Here is a 17237-nt window from a genome sequence, read left to right on the forward strand (position 1 = left end):
GGCAAAGAAAAAGTATATCATGTTTTGGTAATACCAACTCAGTATCTATTTTGGTATTTCTTACTCAATAAATGAGTGAAACATGGTATACTTTCTCCCAAGCAAGATTCACATAGATTGCATTATTTAAAAGCACTAAAGCATAAACATGATAAATAAACAGTGATTGAGAAATGTTGCAGGAAAAAAAAGGCGCAACATAATAGCGATGAAAGTGAAACGTTTGAAATGTATAACTCAAAAATAAAACATATGAAAGTGAAAAAGAGGAACCATATTGATAGCCACAACCTCGAAGGCCATAACAGCCTCTTTGATCTGCAACTTCAGGGATTTTAATGGAGATGAGGGAGAAGAGATGAATTTTACATTTTAAGGATTTTAGAACCTATTAGTTTCCCCAAACTTATCTCACGTGTGTAGATTTTAATTTGGTTTTTTATTATTATTTTTTTTAAAATTGACGTGGCAGTACAATTGGCAATTGATGTGGTATAAATTTTTTCTTTTATGGTTCTGTTTGACATCAGCTTTTTCCATTAAAAGAAAACGACAGAGACTAAATTGACACAACACTGAAAAGGTTAAGAACCAAATTGATACAATTGAAAAGTTATGGACTAAATTGAAATATGGTGCGAAGGACAGGGACCAACTTTGTAATTTACCATTTAAATTATTAATTTATAAAAGTTAGATCCATCGCCATTGTATTTTTATTTTTTTGATGAACAAACTAAAACTTTATTCATGAAATTCAAATACAAGAAACATGATGGATGAGGACTTGTTCTAAGAAACAAGGACATTCCTCCATCCAAGCACAGAAATCAATCAAGCCAAGAGCTTGTTTTGCTAACAAGTGAGCTGGCCTATTGCTTTGTCGTCTAACATGAGAAAAACACACATTTCTAAACTCATTACATTCAGCTAACATCCCATATTAAAATGTCTACTGCCCATGCTACAACGTACAACTAGATAGTTTAGACTAGCATGACATTGTTGAATATATTGTAAATATCTAGTCTTGTAGATATTTGTCGCATAGAATATCTTGTAGATATTAGTTTAGTAGTTTTATACTTAGTTAGGCCACTTGTCATTTTGTGTTGGCTGATTGTATAGCTTGACTTGGTCCTCTGTTTCTGCTATATAAAAGGAACAGAGTCAGTTATTTTAATATACGAAATCATTCACACAGAAGCTCTAGAAGATTCACTTTCTCTCTGCATGCTTTTCGTCACGTCTCTGCATGCTTTCCTCCATTGTTGATCCTTCTTCGAGCTTGGATTCTTGATTTCAACATGGTATCAAAGCCGAACTAGATCAGAGTCTTCATTCTTGGTACACTCTATATTTGCTAGTTCAATTCTTTCTCTTCTTTGTGCATTTTTTCAGATCGAGTAGAAATTTCTTTGTATTTTTCTGTTGATTTGTGCACAATTTTCTTTCCCCTATGTTTTGATTTTCTTTGCAATTCTTAGCAAATTAAAATAAAAAATTAGGGTTTCAATAATTGAATTTCACTTGGATCTTGATTTGATCGTTGAAAATTCAATTCTCAATTCTTATAATAGAGACTTAGGGTTTCTATGATTGAATTCGTTGTCTAAATCTTCAATTCTTCAAAGATTTACATACAATTCTTGGTTCAATTCTCATTCTGAGAATCTTGAATCTTTCGTTACTGTTCTTATTGAATTTTGGGATTTTTGAGGCCTTGGTTGTTGTTCTTGTTGAATTCTGATTTTAGAATTCATCATTATTAGCTGTGGAGTATTTGTTCCTGGCGTTGTCTGTGGCTGTGGTTTAAGTCACTGTGGCAAGAGCTTTCAGATTATAGGACTTGCTCCTGTGGTCATTAAGCTGAAGATTGTGTTATGTCTTTTTTGATGGGGCTTAATGAAACTTATACCACAGTTAGAGGGCAGATTCTACTAATGGATCCCATTCCTCCCATGGGCAAGGTGTTTTCTCTCTTGATTCAAGATGAGAAACAAAGAAGGTTGGCAAGAAGAATACTATTGAGTCTTCTGCTCTAGCAGTCAAGACTAATGGTTCTGGCAGGTCATTCAACAAAGTTAAGTCTGGCAGACCACAGCGCACTCATTGTGGTGTTTTAGGCCATGTTTTTGACAAGTGCTACAAGCTTCACGGATACCCCCTAGTTACAAGTTCAAAAACATGACTCCACAAGCAGCTTCCTTTGCCAATAATGTTGTAACAGCTGATGCTTCTCTTGATGAAAGTGTCAACTTAACCCAATCTGAGTATCAACAATTACTTGGCTTGCTGAATTCTCACAGTCACTTTGGTACACAAGCAACACCAGGAGGAGGTTCTGACACACACCAAGTTGCCAACATCATCACTCAGCCTACTTAGTCTTCCTTTGCTCTTCAGGGACATGAGGTTTCAGGTATTTGGTCAGCTCCTTCTTTAGAATATTCTTTTTTTTCTTCCAATACAGTCACAACTCACATTAGTTCCAGTGACTGGATTTTAGATAGTGGTGCTACAGACCATATGATTCATTCCATCCAATTCTTTACTTCCATTACCTCCATAGTTCACATCTCTGTTAGATTGCCCAATGGTGACATGGCTAAGGTTTCACATATTGGAACTGTTCAAGTTTCTCCCACTTTGCTGTTAGAAAATGTGCTTTGCATTTCCACATTCTCTTTCAATTTAATCTCCATTAGTAAACTGACTCAATCCTTTTCTTGTTGTTGCATCGTCCTCTCACAATTTTGTCTTATTCAGGACTTACAGCATTGGAAGATGATTGGGTTGGGTAAAAAGCAAGGTGGGCTTTACACATTACAAAGAAGCCAGTCTACTGCTTCATTACCTGAATCCATGTCTACTGTACTTGCTAAACTTTCTAAAATTTCTTCCTTTTGTTTCAATTCTTGTACATCTGATGTTGACAACACTAGCCTATGGCATTGTAGGTTAGGTCACCCTCCCCCACAAAGATTAGTCTTGTTGCATTCTCTTGTACCAGATGTCATTAATTGCAATATCAATAAAACTTTTAACTGTTCTGTTTGTCCTCTAGCCAAGCAAAAAAGGTTGCCTTTTCCTGCATCTATTTCTTCTTCTTCTTCTTGTTTTGATCTGATTCGTGCTGACATTTGGGGCCCCTATTCCACTCCTTCTTTAAATGGCTCCAAGTATTTCCTTACTTTGGTAGATGATCATAGTAGGTGTACTTGGGTCTACTTAATGAAACACAAGTTTGAGACTTCATGCTTAATTCAAACCTTTTATAATATGATTTTTACACAATTTAAGGTTCCTATTAAGATGCTTAGATTTGATAATGGACCTGAGTTTGCTTTAAACTCTTTTTATGCTTCTAAAGGCATCATACATCAGCTTAGTTGTGTGGAAATACCACAGCAAAACTCAGTGATTGAAAGGAAGCATCAGCATCTTCTTGCTGTTGCTAGAGCTTTGAGATTTCAAGCTAATCTTCCTTTGAAGTTTTGGGGTGATTGTGTTCTCACTGCAGCTTACCTGATTAATAGAATTCCTAGTCCTATTTTGCATGATCTCACTCCATTTCAAATATTGCTAGGTAAGCCTCCTTCATATATTCATCTTAAATCTTTTGGATGCCTTTGTTATGCTTCTACCTTGGCTAGAGACAGGTCCAAATTTGATCCCAGGGCCAAGGCTTGTATTTTTCTTGGTTTTCCTTTTGGTACCAAAGGATACAAGCTTTATGATTTGGCTTCTAGGACTTGTTTTGTCTCCAGGGATGTTGTCTTCAAAGAGTCCTGTTTTCCTTTTAAACATTGGACTTCTAAATCCAACCCCATTTCTTCTTTAACACCCTCTGATTTAGTCTTTCCATCCCAATCTGTTCTGCCTGAATCTCGTTCATCACCTGTTTTTGCAGAATCTTTCACTCTTCTTGTTTCTGCAGAATTCACTCATGCTTTTACCACAGACATTGCAACCCCTCCTGATGAGTTTCCAGATCTTGTGTCTCCTTCTTCTATCTTAGAGCAACCTCATTCCGATCCTACTTTACCTGTGCTTCCCACTTCTGTTTCTCCTCATTTACCTCAGCCTCAAAGAAAGTCTTCTAGATCTCACAAAGCACCCTCTTATCTCCTTGATTATCATTGCAATCTAGCTTTTTCACATGTGTTGGCTTCAGCTTCACTTACTCAACCTCTTGATTTCAGTGCTTCTGCTCCTTCAGGTATTCTTTACCCCATTTCATCCACTTTGACTTATGATAAACTTTCTACCTGTCATAGAGCTTTTGCCATTTCCCTTTTTGTTTCTAAGGAGCCTGATTCTTATGCTGAAGCCATCTTGGATCCTAGATGGCAAGAGGCAATGCAAGCTGAATTTGATGCTCTTAAGGCTAACAACACTTGGGTTATGTGTCCCCTTCCTCCTGGTAAGGTTCCCATTAGGTGTAAATGGGTTTACAAAGTGAAGTTGAAAGCTGATGGATCTGTGGAGAGGTATAAGGCTCGTTTTTTGGCTAAGGGGTTTACTCAAACTGAGGGCATTGATTTTTTTGAGACCTTTTCTCCTGTGGTTAAGTTTGTCACAGTCAGGACCTTACTTGCTCTTGCTACAATTTCTGGTTGGCATTTGATACAGCTTGATGTCAATAATGTTTTCCTCCATGGTGATCTTCATGAGGAGGTCTACATGCATCCACCACCTGGTTTTGGCAGCAAGGGGGAGGTTTGTAAATTGCTCAAGTCATTGTATGTTAAACAAGCTAGCAGACAATGGTTTGCTAAATTGTCTACCATAATTGTTGATCATGGGTTTGTACAATCCAAATCTGACTATTCAGTCTTCACTAGAGTTCAGGGATGCTCTATCATTATCATTTTGGTATATGTTGATGATATCTTGATTGCAAGCAATGATGTGGATGCAGTGATTTCTTTCAAACAGTTTTTGGATAGTAAATTCAAGCTTAAGGATCTTGGTACATTGAAGTATTTCCTTGGACTTGAGGTGGATAGGACTACCGAAGGTATCTCTTTATGTCAGAGAAAATATACCTTGGATCTTCTTGCTGATACAGATTTGTTGGCTAGTAAACCTACAAGCACACCTATGGAGCCATCTGCAAAATTCAGCAACTCTGTTGGTCAATCCGTTTCAAATGTGTCACAATATAGAAGACTAATTGGCAAACTTCTTTACTTAACTTTGACCAGACCTAATATATGCTATTCAGTGCATAAATTGAGCCAATTTCTTAGCTCTCCTAAAGTCCCTCATTTACCAGCAGCATATAGAATCATCAAATACTTGAAGAAAACACCAGGGTAGGGTTTGTTTCTCTCTGTAGATTCAAGTATACAACTGAAGGCTTACTGTGATGCTGACTGGGCAACTTGCATTGATACAAGAAGATCTGTTTCAGGTTTTTGTGTTTTTCTAAGGGATTCTCTAATTTCTTGGAAATGCAAGAAACAACAAGTTGTCTTAAGATCCTTAACCGAGTCTAAGTACAAAGCTATGGCCACAGTAACTAGTGAAATTGTATGGTTAGTTGCTTTGTTCAAAACCTTTGGGGTGCATCATACACAAGCTGCTTACCTGTATTGTGATAGCAAAGTTGCTCTGTACATTGCTGCCAATCCGGTATATCATGAGAGAACAAAGCATGTGGAAGTAGATTGTCATTTCATTAGAGAGCAAATCCAAGCTGGTGTTATCAAGACTTTCCACATTCAAACAAAGCACCAGATAGCAGATTGCTTCACTAAAGCTCTTGGACAGAGGTAGTTCTTTTATCTTCTTTCCAAGATGAACCTGATGAATATATACGGTTCATCTTGAGGGGGAGTATTAAAATGTCTACTGCCCATGCTACAACGTACAACTAGATAGTTTAGACTAGCATGACATTGTTGAATATATTGTAAATATCTAGTCTTGTAGGTATTTGTCACATAGAATATCTTGTAGATATTAGTTTAGTAGTTTTATACTTAGTTAGTTAGGCAACTTGTCATTTTGTATTGGCTGATTGTATAGCTTGACTTGGTCCTCTGTTTCTACTATATAAAAGGAACAAAGTCAGTTATTTTAATATACAAAATCATTCACACAGAAGCTCTAGAAGATTCACTTTCTATCTGCATGCTTTCCTTCACGTCTCTGCATGCTTTCCTCCATTGTTGATCCTTCTTCGAGCTTGGATTCTTGATTTCAACATCCCATAAATCAGTGCAAAAAGAAAAGATGGAGCAGATGAACATTCCTTAAGAGCCTAAACAATGGTTAAGGAATCTCCTTCAAGAACAAACTCTTTGATGCCCACTTTCTTAGCAAAAATAATACCAGTTTCAAATGCTTTTGCTTTAGCTTCAATAATCCGCAATAGAGCATGGATTTTCCTTCTTAAACTTGCAATAAAATTCCCTTCATGGTCAGGAATTAAAAAACCAACACCAGCAGCTGTACGTGCAAGTTAGATTTGAGCTTATATAGAAAAGTAAAATAAGTTATCTAACAGTACATCTACATGAGAAAGCTTGAAAAGATGCTAGTTTTGACATGACACTCGAACAAGAAGAAGAAAGTGACGATAGGACATGAAAAAGATGCACAATTAAACAAGAAGAAGAAACTGATGACTAAAGAAACACATGATGTATGTGGAAAACCCTAAGGAAAATGATAAAAAACCACAATTTAAGCAAGAATGCATTCTTGCTCTATTTAGCTTGTATTTTGTGTGAAAAGAGACCAATTTCTTACAACTAGGTTGTTTTCTTTACTACCAACTTTCTACTCTCTTCTCAAAATATCTATTAGGTTCTTGCCCTAATAACACAGCTGCATGTTCCACTTATACTTTGAGGAATATGGCTGAGTACAAAGACAGGTCAAGTCATTATTTCTCTATTTTAGATCTTTTCACAGTTATGATATTATCTACTGACTAGAGGATAAGAACTGCACCAATGCGGTATTGGGACCCATAGGTAGGTGACTTTGCCACTACTTGGAAAACAAGTCTTGGACATTGAGAGGGACATCAAAAGTACTGTGATTGATACACATGTCTCTGAGGTGGTCCATCATGCATTTAACCAATACGGGGTGTCCTCATAGCCTCTAACCTTAAAAAGTCAATATCTCCCATTTTGTGAGTACTTGAGTATCATATCAGGTGCAAATCCTACTCCCTTCCCCAGGCAGTCATGCCTTTAGTACAAACTAAGACAAAATCCCTTATCTAACGCTACCTCTCCCCTTGCTCACAGCCGCTCCACATGTAAGTTTCAGATTCAACCACTTTTGCATTCTCCCATGCCTTAGTGGTGTTATGTACGATAGCCTTTTGAGCCGAGAATATAGCAGCATCCACATTAATCTTGTATAATGGAAAAATAGGGGGAGACTACTTCACTTCTACTTGGGTTTGTTGTGTCAGTTGTGTTAAAAGGGTATTGCTTGTAGCCAAAAACTCTTCCAAGTATGATCTACGCCAATCAACCAATAACAGACTTGTCTTCCTCAGCTTGCCATGAATCACCTCATTTCTATTAGTCCACAAAGCCCATGCAATAGTAACAGTAAGGCCAACATCTTCCACAACCCACGGTGCATCCATCAAAACATGCCATAAGAACTCAAAGAAGGTCCAAAAAGGAATCAACAACAGTGAAGTGAAGAGAGATGAAGAAACCCATGTGTTTCGAACCTTAGAGCACTCCCAAAATAGATGAAAGAAAGATTCTGAAGCTTTGCCGCATTCCTCACACATGCTATCAACCAAAACCTTTCTACAAACCAAATTTTCTTTTGTAGGTAAGATGTCACGGGCAGCTCTCCAAGCAAAATGTCTGATTTTATGGGGAATTTGAATTGACCATAATCTCTTCCAAAACCGTATATTACTCCCATCAGAACAAGAGCCAATCTCCCTATTTGTCTCTAATTCTAGAGTCAGCTTATAAGCACTTCTTATAGAGAAAAAGCCATTTGAAGTTTTAGCCCATACCTGCCTATCATTAGGCATTCTAACACTTAAAGGAATTCCAGGGATAGCCTCAGCCTCAAAAGGGAGAAATGTTCTATTCAAAAGGTTCCAATCCCAGCACTTGTTCTCCACATCAATAAAATTGCAAACTCTAGAGTCCAATGGAAGCACTCCTTTCTATGAAATTACTTTGTGAGTAGAAGAGCTAGGTACCCAATTATCCTCCCAAACCCGGATTTGCCTACCATTCCCCAGGTTAGACTTCACTAACCTCCTACACTTTCTAACCCAAGTACAAAGTTTGGGCTTTACCCAGGTAAGCCCACATTATATTTATGCAAAATATCCCCACGCATGGTTCCCACATTCTAAGGAGACTTATCCACCTTGGACTTATCCAAATTCAAATGTCTCTTACAAATGTTTATCACTTATTCATCTTCATCTTTATCCTTGCTGAAAACACAAGACAAGTGAGTTCTTTCATATCTTTCTATTGATATAACCAACTACATATTGTTGTTTGGTTACAAAAATTCATTTTTGTATTTTTTTCACTCCAATATGTCTCTTTAATGCCTTTTGTTAACTTGCCTCTGTTTATAGGTTTTTCTTCTTCTTATTCTATCGATTGCAAGGAGGAAAGTCCTATAATCATGAGGAATCTTTTTCAAATGAGTATTAAATCATGGAGCGAAATGTGCTTCTACTCACGTCATTGTGGTCGACAATGTCAAAAATGGGAGAAAGCATTTTGTGGACACTGCCATAATAATCTCAAATGTTATTGTTGCTACGGAATTGAATATGGTGAGTTGGTGACTGATGTTCTAAACCTGCAGCAGCATGGTCTTACTTGTAAAGCCCTTTTTGTTCCTAGGCATATACTGAACACTGTTTACGGTTTAGCAAATTTTGCAACTAGAGTACCAGTTCATCAGAGTTAGGTACATCCAGCCTTGTTGAAAGCCTATTGTTATTGTTGTTATATAAAATAATAATAAAAAAAAGAATATTAATTGTGAACTATAATAGAATTATGGTTATTTAAAACAGATGTAATTTTCTTTTCTATAGTTTATTTTTTTATATAAACTTTTATTTATAGATACAACGAGAATTGAAACTATTGCGTTTTTTATTTGATGACAAAAGATTTTATCAATTGAGTTAACTAGAAGTTTAGAACTCACTGCTCACAAGAAACACAGTATTTAGTCTCTAATAATTTTTTCTTATACATGTTTTTATTTTATTTGTAATTATTAGTCCTCAAACAACTACTACATTTTTTACATAAATTTCCTAAAAAATATAATGATTACTTTGAATTTTTATTGATAATAATGATTCGAATCTATGGTGTTGATTCCATGAAATTTATTACATAATAGAAGTTTAAATCAAAGTTTGGCACACTGTTTCAATTTGAGAATATACATCAAAGTTTAATTATTTACTTCTTTATATATAGTCTCTTTTATGAATATCATGTCTATATTAAGTAACACACACTCAAGGAAGTATTATATTTTATTGTGAAATACAGTTTATTTTGGCTATAGACGGTTAAAAAATAGACCTCAACATCCATAATTTATGCAAATTTCATTGATATATTCGGTTTCAATTTTTTCATACTTATAAACACTTCTTATACATATCTATAATTTCAAATATAAGTTTTTAACTCTACTACAACCATGTTATCTTGGCATGCACTTATCGCATTATTCAAGCAAAAAAAAAAAAAAAAAAAAATCTCAATCATTAATTTTTCAATTCGTTTGCATGCAACTAGATAAAGATCTCAATATTGAGCATATACATCCGCATATACAGCCTTTTTAAATGTTCATATACATTACTCCATCAAAAGATGGGTTAATCTTTTTTGCCAAAATCCTTTTGGGGATGCTTTCACTGGGGAAAGCACCTTTTATTAAAGGAGCAACAACATACATTTCAAGGTGCATGCCTAATAGAAACCCATATGCATAAAGACAAACAAAATTAATGGCCTTTCACCATTTTATGCTTAGAAAAACCTCCCAACTTAATTCTGCCGTAACCAAAAGCTTCTTCAAAAATCAACGTATATTCCATTTAGAGTTAGAACCAAAATCCCTTTCAGGGTAGTAATTGCCCAAAAAGAGAAAGAATACCCACAATCATAGGGAGATGTTAGGGGGCTTATGGTGAAATCCAAGAAATCAAAGAAGAATGGTAAAAATGGGAGAACGCACATTCAAATTCATGTATAAAAGGAAGGACCTCACCAACAAAAACAAAAAAACAAAAACACACACACACACACACACAACCTTGCATTTCAAATGAAAAGTTTTAGTGAAAAGTATAGTAGAGAAAAAACAGAGTCAGGAGAGTACTCTTAGAATGTAGTATCACCACAGAATGAGAGTAACTTAGCAGAATAGCAAACTTGGCATACACCAATAGGGCAACTTTCTCTGTCCCACGAATTACATCCTCCCTAAGTTCCTGAGCTCATTTAAGCAAAGGCCAATCTGGCTTATGTTCAAAACCTCATAGTTTTGTGCTCATATGGCAATAAGACTGTAAGAGTTGAAGCTGAGAGCTTTTTGGCCCAACTTATTCTGCGAAACACACTTTATATAAATACAAATACTTATAAGTGTGTGTGTATTTGAGAATATGCAAGCTAACGTAGACCTCCAGTTCATGACTTCAAGATCACACTTGAAGGTTTAGATCTAGCAATTTTGATGACTAGTATGCGCGAACTTTAAATCAATCAATTCAAATTATATGTAGATTGATTTCTAGTAGTGACTTTGAAAGGAGAAGGTATAAAACCTTTTTGATCTCAAATGAGTAGCTCCAAAGTCTTCTTAAAACGTATCTTATGGTTTCCTTTATTTACTAAGTGAAATAAATCTAAAACCCTAATTACTTGATGGGTTGGCGGGCTGAAAATCCGAATTTGCATAATCACACTTCGATCGATCAAAATTGTTAATTCCTGAATACCTTGAAACAATCAAATTCATGTTCTTGCACACTGAATACCAAAAGCTTAAGCACTTGTCTAGAAATTCCCATAGACTCTAAAGACTATAACAAGACAAGTTTTTTATTTCTGTGTTTGCCAATATAAATCTAGATATTCAAATCCTAACAAAAATGTTGCAACAAAATGGAAGATGCTATTCTAACGGAATATTTGATTTTGTATATAGAAAGTGAAATTGTTGTGAAATTTAGTACAAAATCAATCATAAATTATTTTCAGGATTTAAAAGAAGGTTGATTTTCATTTGGATATATCATAAATGACTGAGTTAAAATGTATCAAGAAAATTTTATTTCTTTTATTTTGTTTATATTTTTTTATGGAGAATGTTATCCTCCAAACCGGATTGGAGAAATCTCTTTTAACTTAACATGTGGTGGTTTAAAAAACCATCAATGTATATTAAATCACATTTTAATTAAATAATTAAATTTGTCACTTGACTATATTAAATAGGTCATGTTACTAGAAGTACACGTGGATGATTTGTTGAGTTGCTATGTAGTGGGCTGGAGGAACTTGCCTCCAAACTAGTTGTGAGAAAAATTCTGCCATTTTAAGGACAAAATTTGGCTCCAAACACCAATAGGAAGATAATATTTGTCTTTATCACTCACTTAACCTAAATAATTTAAGTGATCATGTGCATTGCACATAACAATGACAAATGTCATATTCCTATTAGTGATTGGAGCTAAATCCTTTCCTTTTATTAATTCTAAATAGATACATTTTTTTTTTAGTAAAAGATACTAACTTTGTTAATCCTAAATTTTAGTATATTTCTTATTTTTGATTGACCAAATAATTTTGGTTCATTTTTAATTTGGTTTGTAAAGATAAAACCTTGGTTCGGTAGATGTTGGCTTAACATGCTAAGAATTGCAAGTCACCACTATAGCCAAAGCAAATTTGGCCAAGTTTGATCATTTCAAATAACAGAACAGAATGCTCTAGGATATCAAGCACATTGGCCAAATTGCGGTCGAAATTCACATTGAGCAGAACATGAAGAGTTATACCGTCTTTGTGCTGTATTGATATATATTACACAATTACACTGAGACACCAAAATTTTGTAACAAGTTCCAATGGAGGGAGAGCAAGAACTGATGCAGAGAAAGAAAGTTTGCAAGAGCATTAATTGTTATCTTTATTATTTAACTACTTTGGTTAAAAATGGAGGACTAGTTGATGCAATTGGAACTGTTCAAATTATACCAGGACTCCAAGGTATTAATGATAATACCAATTTTTCATATCAAAATCAAATAAGATCAACCATGAAGAGTCACAAAGGTGGAATCTTCTACCACGCTATTTAACAATAATTTTACTTTCTAAGCCAAGAGAACCAAAACCTGCATATCTACAACTGGGTAACGGAAATTGCAGGCAATATTGGTAGATACAATTCAAGCATAGAGAGTCTGCAGATTCAGAAACCTGCAGCCAAAACTCTCAACACATACACATACTTATTCAGCCAATATTTCCCAATAACTAGTACAGAAACTTTGAGCACTACCTGGGGCCAGAAAGCTGTTGTGAAGAGATGTAAGACATTGGGTTATATGAAACACCTGCAGCACTATTAGAAGTAGCATTTATATCTGGATACAACCCCAAGTCCTTCAGCTCATTGAACCCTTCCATTCTTGACTCCTCGATGAATCTCTGGCCATAGACCCGCAAGAAATTTAGTGACTCGGACCTCGGCTCACCCAAAGACAAACCACCTTCCAACATGCCAACAACGTGAGCCATAGAAGGCCGCAGCGCTGGATCTTCATGCACACAACACAAGGCAATCCGCACTAGCTTCTCAACCTCTTCACTTGTCACTCGTCCCTCTAACCTTGGGTCTGCCAGTTCCAAGTACCTTCTCTGCTGATGCATTTCTAGCGCAAATAGAGGGAAATATATTAGTCTGTGTTCCGAAACAGAAGGGGATGAGGATGAGGCATTTCCTTCACTGCTACTAGTTTTTGTGCTGTGGCTCCATGTTTGTATTGAGCAATTTTTTCTTCCCCTCACAATCTCCAGTAAAACCAACCCATAACTATATACATCAGCCTTGTCGGAAATTGTGGAACTCATTATCCACTCAGGTGCAAGATAGCCTCGAGTTCCTCTCATTGTTGTAAATTGAAAAGATTGTTCAGGATTAAGCAGCTTCGACAACCCAAAATCTGAGATTTTCACTTGTAAATTGTCGTTCAAGAGAATGTTTTCTGGCTTCACATCGCAGTGGATGATTCTGTGCTCACATTCACTATGCAAGTAAGCAAGCCCCCTTGCTGTTCCAATGGCTATTTCCAATCTCTCTCGCCATTCCAGAACAGGACCATTACCGAAGAGTGTACTGCCCAACGAACCTCTGTTCATGTACTCGAGAACAAGGAAGCGCTGCCTCCCTTGTGCGCAAAAACCTTTCAATCTAACCAAATTGACATGGTGGATGTTCCCAATTATTGAAATCTCAGTACAAAATTCTTTTTTCCCTCGGATTCCCAAATTAGTAATCTTCTTGACCGCCACAACAGTTTTGTCTGACAGAGTACCTCTGTATACAGTACCAAATCCACCACTACCAATCTGAGTCCTGAAGTTCTCAGTAGCAGCTGCAAGCTCTTCATAAGCAAACCTTCTCGGTAAGCCTGGGATAGAGATCATCTCTAGCTCTGCAGACGATGACGAGTTATCCCAGTCTAGTTTTACAGTTTTGGTTTTAGAAAGCCGCTTTTTCCTTAACCAAAGGATTGCAATGATTACAAACACTACTAGTATTAAAAATCCTGTTAAAGGTAATAGTACCAAAGCAGCGACTGGTAACTTTTGTTTCTGATTTCTGTTAGAAGAACCAACCAGAACTTTAATATAACCCAAGCGGTCCTTATTATTGTCGTCTGTCAAAATGAAAGAACCTAAATGGTTTTCAAGAAGACAACAAGAACCAGAAGAAATTTCATGGAAAAAGCCCAAACAAGAACAATTTTGAGAGCATAAATCTTGGCAAACCGACAACGTTACATTATTTTCCACGGGTTTTTTGAAATTAATAGCAAAATAGTCCATACCGGGGCCGAATTTTAGATAGGAAATCGAGGAATTCAATTGACTGCCATTTCTAGCTGCAGTACAAGCTGAAGGCAGAGAAAGCGAACGATTCACCGGCATGCAATCACCATTGTTTTGAGAACTGAATTCTGGTAAACAAGAACAAATTCCACCCAGAGGCTTTCTTTTGCACAATCCAATTTCTTTGCAATGGAGAGGAAGATCACAATCCTCAAATGGTCCTGCAAATTCCAACCCCCATTTATCGCTCCGGCTCCGAGGTGGTCTGACGATGCTAAATCTGCCTTCGGGACCCAACTTACCACTCCTAAAACTTGATGATCCATTCCAAGCTACTTGAACAACCGCGGAATTATCACTTGCTAGCAAATACAAACCTGTACCATTCATCACCATCAACGATACGGACTTGTTAGAGTTCCTGACAACCTTTGGATCCATGGACAATTCCCAATAATTCATCTTCTTCCATTGCAGCACCACATCCCTGTCAGTAACTTCAAGTCGATAATCACCCACCGACATGTCCTCGTCGACTGTCACAACGCTTTGCAAGGATTTTCCAACAGGAATTTTCTGTCCCATGACAATAGTGTCCGTCGGATGAGCAAAACTCTCCCACAACGTATTGTTTCCTCCATCAACTAAAACGAGATTTCCTGTCTCTGAAAGCTGCATAGCAGAAATATCAGATTTGAATTGCGGGGTTGACCAGAGTGGTTGACCAGTTATTTGGTTTGTGACTATGAGGCCGTTGACAGTCAGTGACAACTTGTCAGAGCTTGACATGGGTGTGTTGCGGTTGGCTGACCAGATTATGATTTTGGTGGCTCTGTGGACGATAGAGAAGTAATATTTTGAGGAGGGTGGTCTGGCATCAATTGTGGCTTCGAAAGTACCATTTTGAGAGCGTAAGAAAGCGCCTTTGGTGTCGGTGAATTGGAAGTGTGAGGCTGTGAAGTCGGGGCTGATTGAGTGCGTGGAAATGGAGGCTGAGAAAGTAAGACTTGGAAGGAAAACGCAGCATATAAAGAAGAAGAATGAGAATGAGAAGCAACCCATGCATGCAGAGCAAAAAGGGTAGGAAAAAAATTGGAGTTGGTTTCAAGCAGAATAATGACGATGATGATGGTGATGATTGTGGTGGTGGTAGAAGAGGTGGGTGCTTTTTGGTCTTCGCCTCCATCATTTGGATAGTTATGTCATATTATCACGCAGAGACTTACTTTTTTGTTTCATAAATGCATTGACTGAATGAAAGTGACATGTTCACAACTTTTTCTGGCACCTTGGCCGTGTGTTTTGGACGCACTCTTTGAGTATTTTAAATAATATTTCATATTTTTTTACACATTTTTCTATTTACATATTTTTCTACTTCCTACTTATACGTATATATTAAAAAACTCAAATAACATTACTCAAAACTCCATCTCCGACACTCATTTGTCTGGTCCTACTTTGAGAGGAGTTTTGTGATGAGAGTTATTTTCATTCCTTTTTCTGTTTTAATATTTTGCCTTGACTAATAAAATTGAAGAATAATAAGGGGAAAGTAAGGTAAGGTAACCAGTCAGGCCTATAGCAGGAGAGTTGATAATGAGAGTACGATCTAAGATTTGAGTTCATCAACAAGATATTTTTATATACAGTATTTTGGTACTGTTCATTCAGTGTATTTATACTGTTCATCAAGCACCGTAGCTACATTGCTTTAGTTTCGTGACCTTTCTTGTTCTTTTTTTTCTTTTTCTTTTTTCACTGCTTTCTTTTCTTTTCCTTTTTGCTTTAGTATAAAAGGTTGCTGCTTGCCTTTAAATTATTCACCTGATGAGTTCCATGTGATCTCTCTAATAGATATGTGGTCAATTTTGAAGTGTTTGAATAGGATGAGGATCTTAACCTATATGAAGAGGCTTTTGAAATCTAAAACAGAGCAAGCTTTTATATTTTTTTCGTAGTCATTCTTGGCTTACAAAAACATTATGTATTATTGGACTAAGATATTAATTACTTTTTGGTGTAAGCGTGAATTGAACCCTAAAATTTTTATTCAAAAGATAAGAGATTTGTTTCTCGAAAAAAAAAAAAAAAAAAAAAAAAAAAAAAAAAAAAGACACTTTACTAGTTGAATTAACTGAAACTTTTTTTTTCTAACTTCATAATTATTGATATGATTTATTGTGATTAGCACATATAAAAAGGGGTAATTAGTTGAATTAACTGAAACTTTTTTTTCTAACTTCATAATTATTGATATGATTTATTGTGATTAGCACATATAAAAAAAGGGGTAATTACAACTTACCCACCTGTGGTTTGCCTCAAATTTAACTTACTCACTTGTGATTTCATTTTTGACACTTTACCCACTTGTAGTCATTCTATTACTACTTTGTAACCCACCTCCCAATCTACCGTTACTTTAGCATGTTTTATTTCAAAATCAAAATACAAAACAGATCAAACAATCCTCTCCCCCAAAACACACCCTCTCTCACACTTGCTTACCCACTCAAAACCTTTCATGCTACATTGCTACCTACTTGATTTATTAGATCGAGAATCATCTTGGATTTGATTGTGCAACGAAACCAAGGAAGAAGGAGACCCATAGATTCTGGGTTTTGAGCGTTACCAACTCGTGATTTTCTGTTAACATTTTGGGTCTTGATCCGTTCGTGTTTCTCTCTATTAGGTGAGTTTATGACTTTCTGAGCTTGAAGTTTTGTTTTTTCTTTTACTTTCACTTTTTGAGCTTGAAGTTTTATTCAACGGAGTTCCACACCCTCTCATCAATGGATTTCAGGAATGTTTTCATCCTTACTTTCCAGTAAGCATAATTATTCCCATCAAAGTGAGGAGGAATAACTAGAGAGTGTCCGTGCTCCATGACAACAGGGGTCAAGGATCAGCTCAGTGATCAAAGGATTAACAACAAAAGAGCTACCAGCTCTGATACCACTTGTTGGTTTTTAGACCCTTTAAACAATTGATTTAGCCTAGGTAATTAGTCAAGTTGTTACTTAGTCCAATTAAGCAAGTCTAGGTTATCACAATAACAAGATCAAATCATGCAAAGCAGCGAAAAATAAATAATACAAGATATGA

General features: G+C 36.2%; 2 protein-coding genes across 12 annotated transcripts in view; both read right to left on the reverse strand.

Annotated features, from left to right (window-relative positions):
- The window catches only part of LOC126698958 (G-type lectin S-receptor-like serine/threonine-protein kinase At5g35370), a 46559-nt gene that overhangs the window by 19852 nt on the left and 9470 nt on the right, over positions 1–17237 (reverse strand). The window contains exon 2 of one of the 11 annotated variants that reach the window (XM_050396495.1): positions 12282–12406. The exons of the other annotated variants lie outside the window; for them this stretch is intronic. The gene's annotated coding sequence lies outside the window, so the exon portion shown is untranslated. Of the gene's footprint in view, positions 1–12281; positions 12407–17237 lie in introns of those variants that run through there. 11 annotated transcript variants of the gene reach the window in all.
- Positions 12282–15309, reverse strand: LOC126698960 (G-type lectin S-receptor-like serine/threonine-protein kinase At5g35370). The gene has a single exon (XM_050396501.1). It carries the CDS (start codon positions 15186–15188, stop codon positions 12570–12572), a length of 2619 nt encoding a protein of 872 aa, XP_050252458.1. The 5' UTR covers positions 15189–15309; the 3' UTR covers positions 12282–12569.

The sequence above is a fragment of the Quercus robur genome, chromosome 9 (assembly GCF_932294415.1).
Source record: "Quercus robur chromosome 9, dhQueRobu3.1, whole genome shotgun sequence".
Taxonomy (NCBI): Eukaryota; Viridiplantae; Streptophyta; class Magnoliopsida; order Fagales; family Fagaceae; genus Quercus; species Quercus robur.

Excerpts from the sequence above, each read along its gene's own strand:
- LOC126698960 (XM_050396501.1), bottom strand. The coding sequence starts at position 15,188 with ATGGGTTGCTTCTCATTCTCATTCTTCTTCTTTATATGCTGCGTTTTC.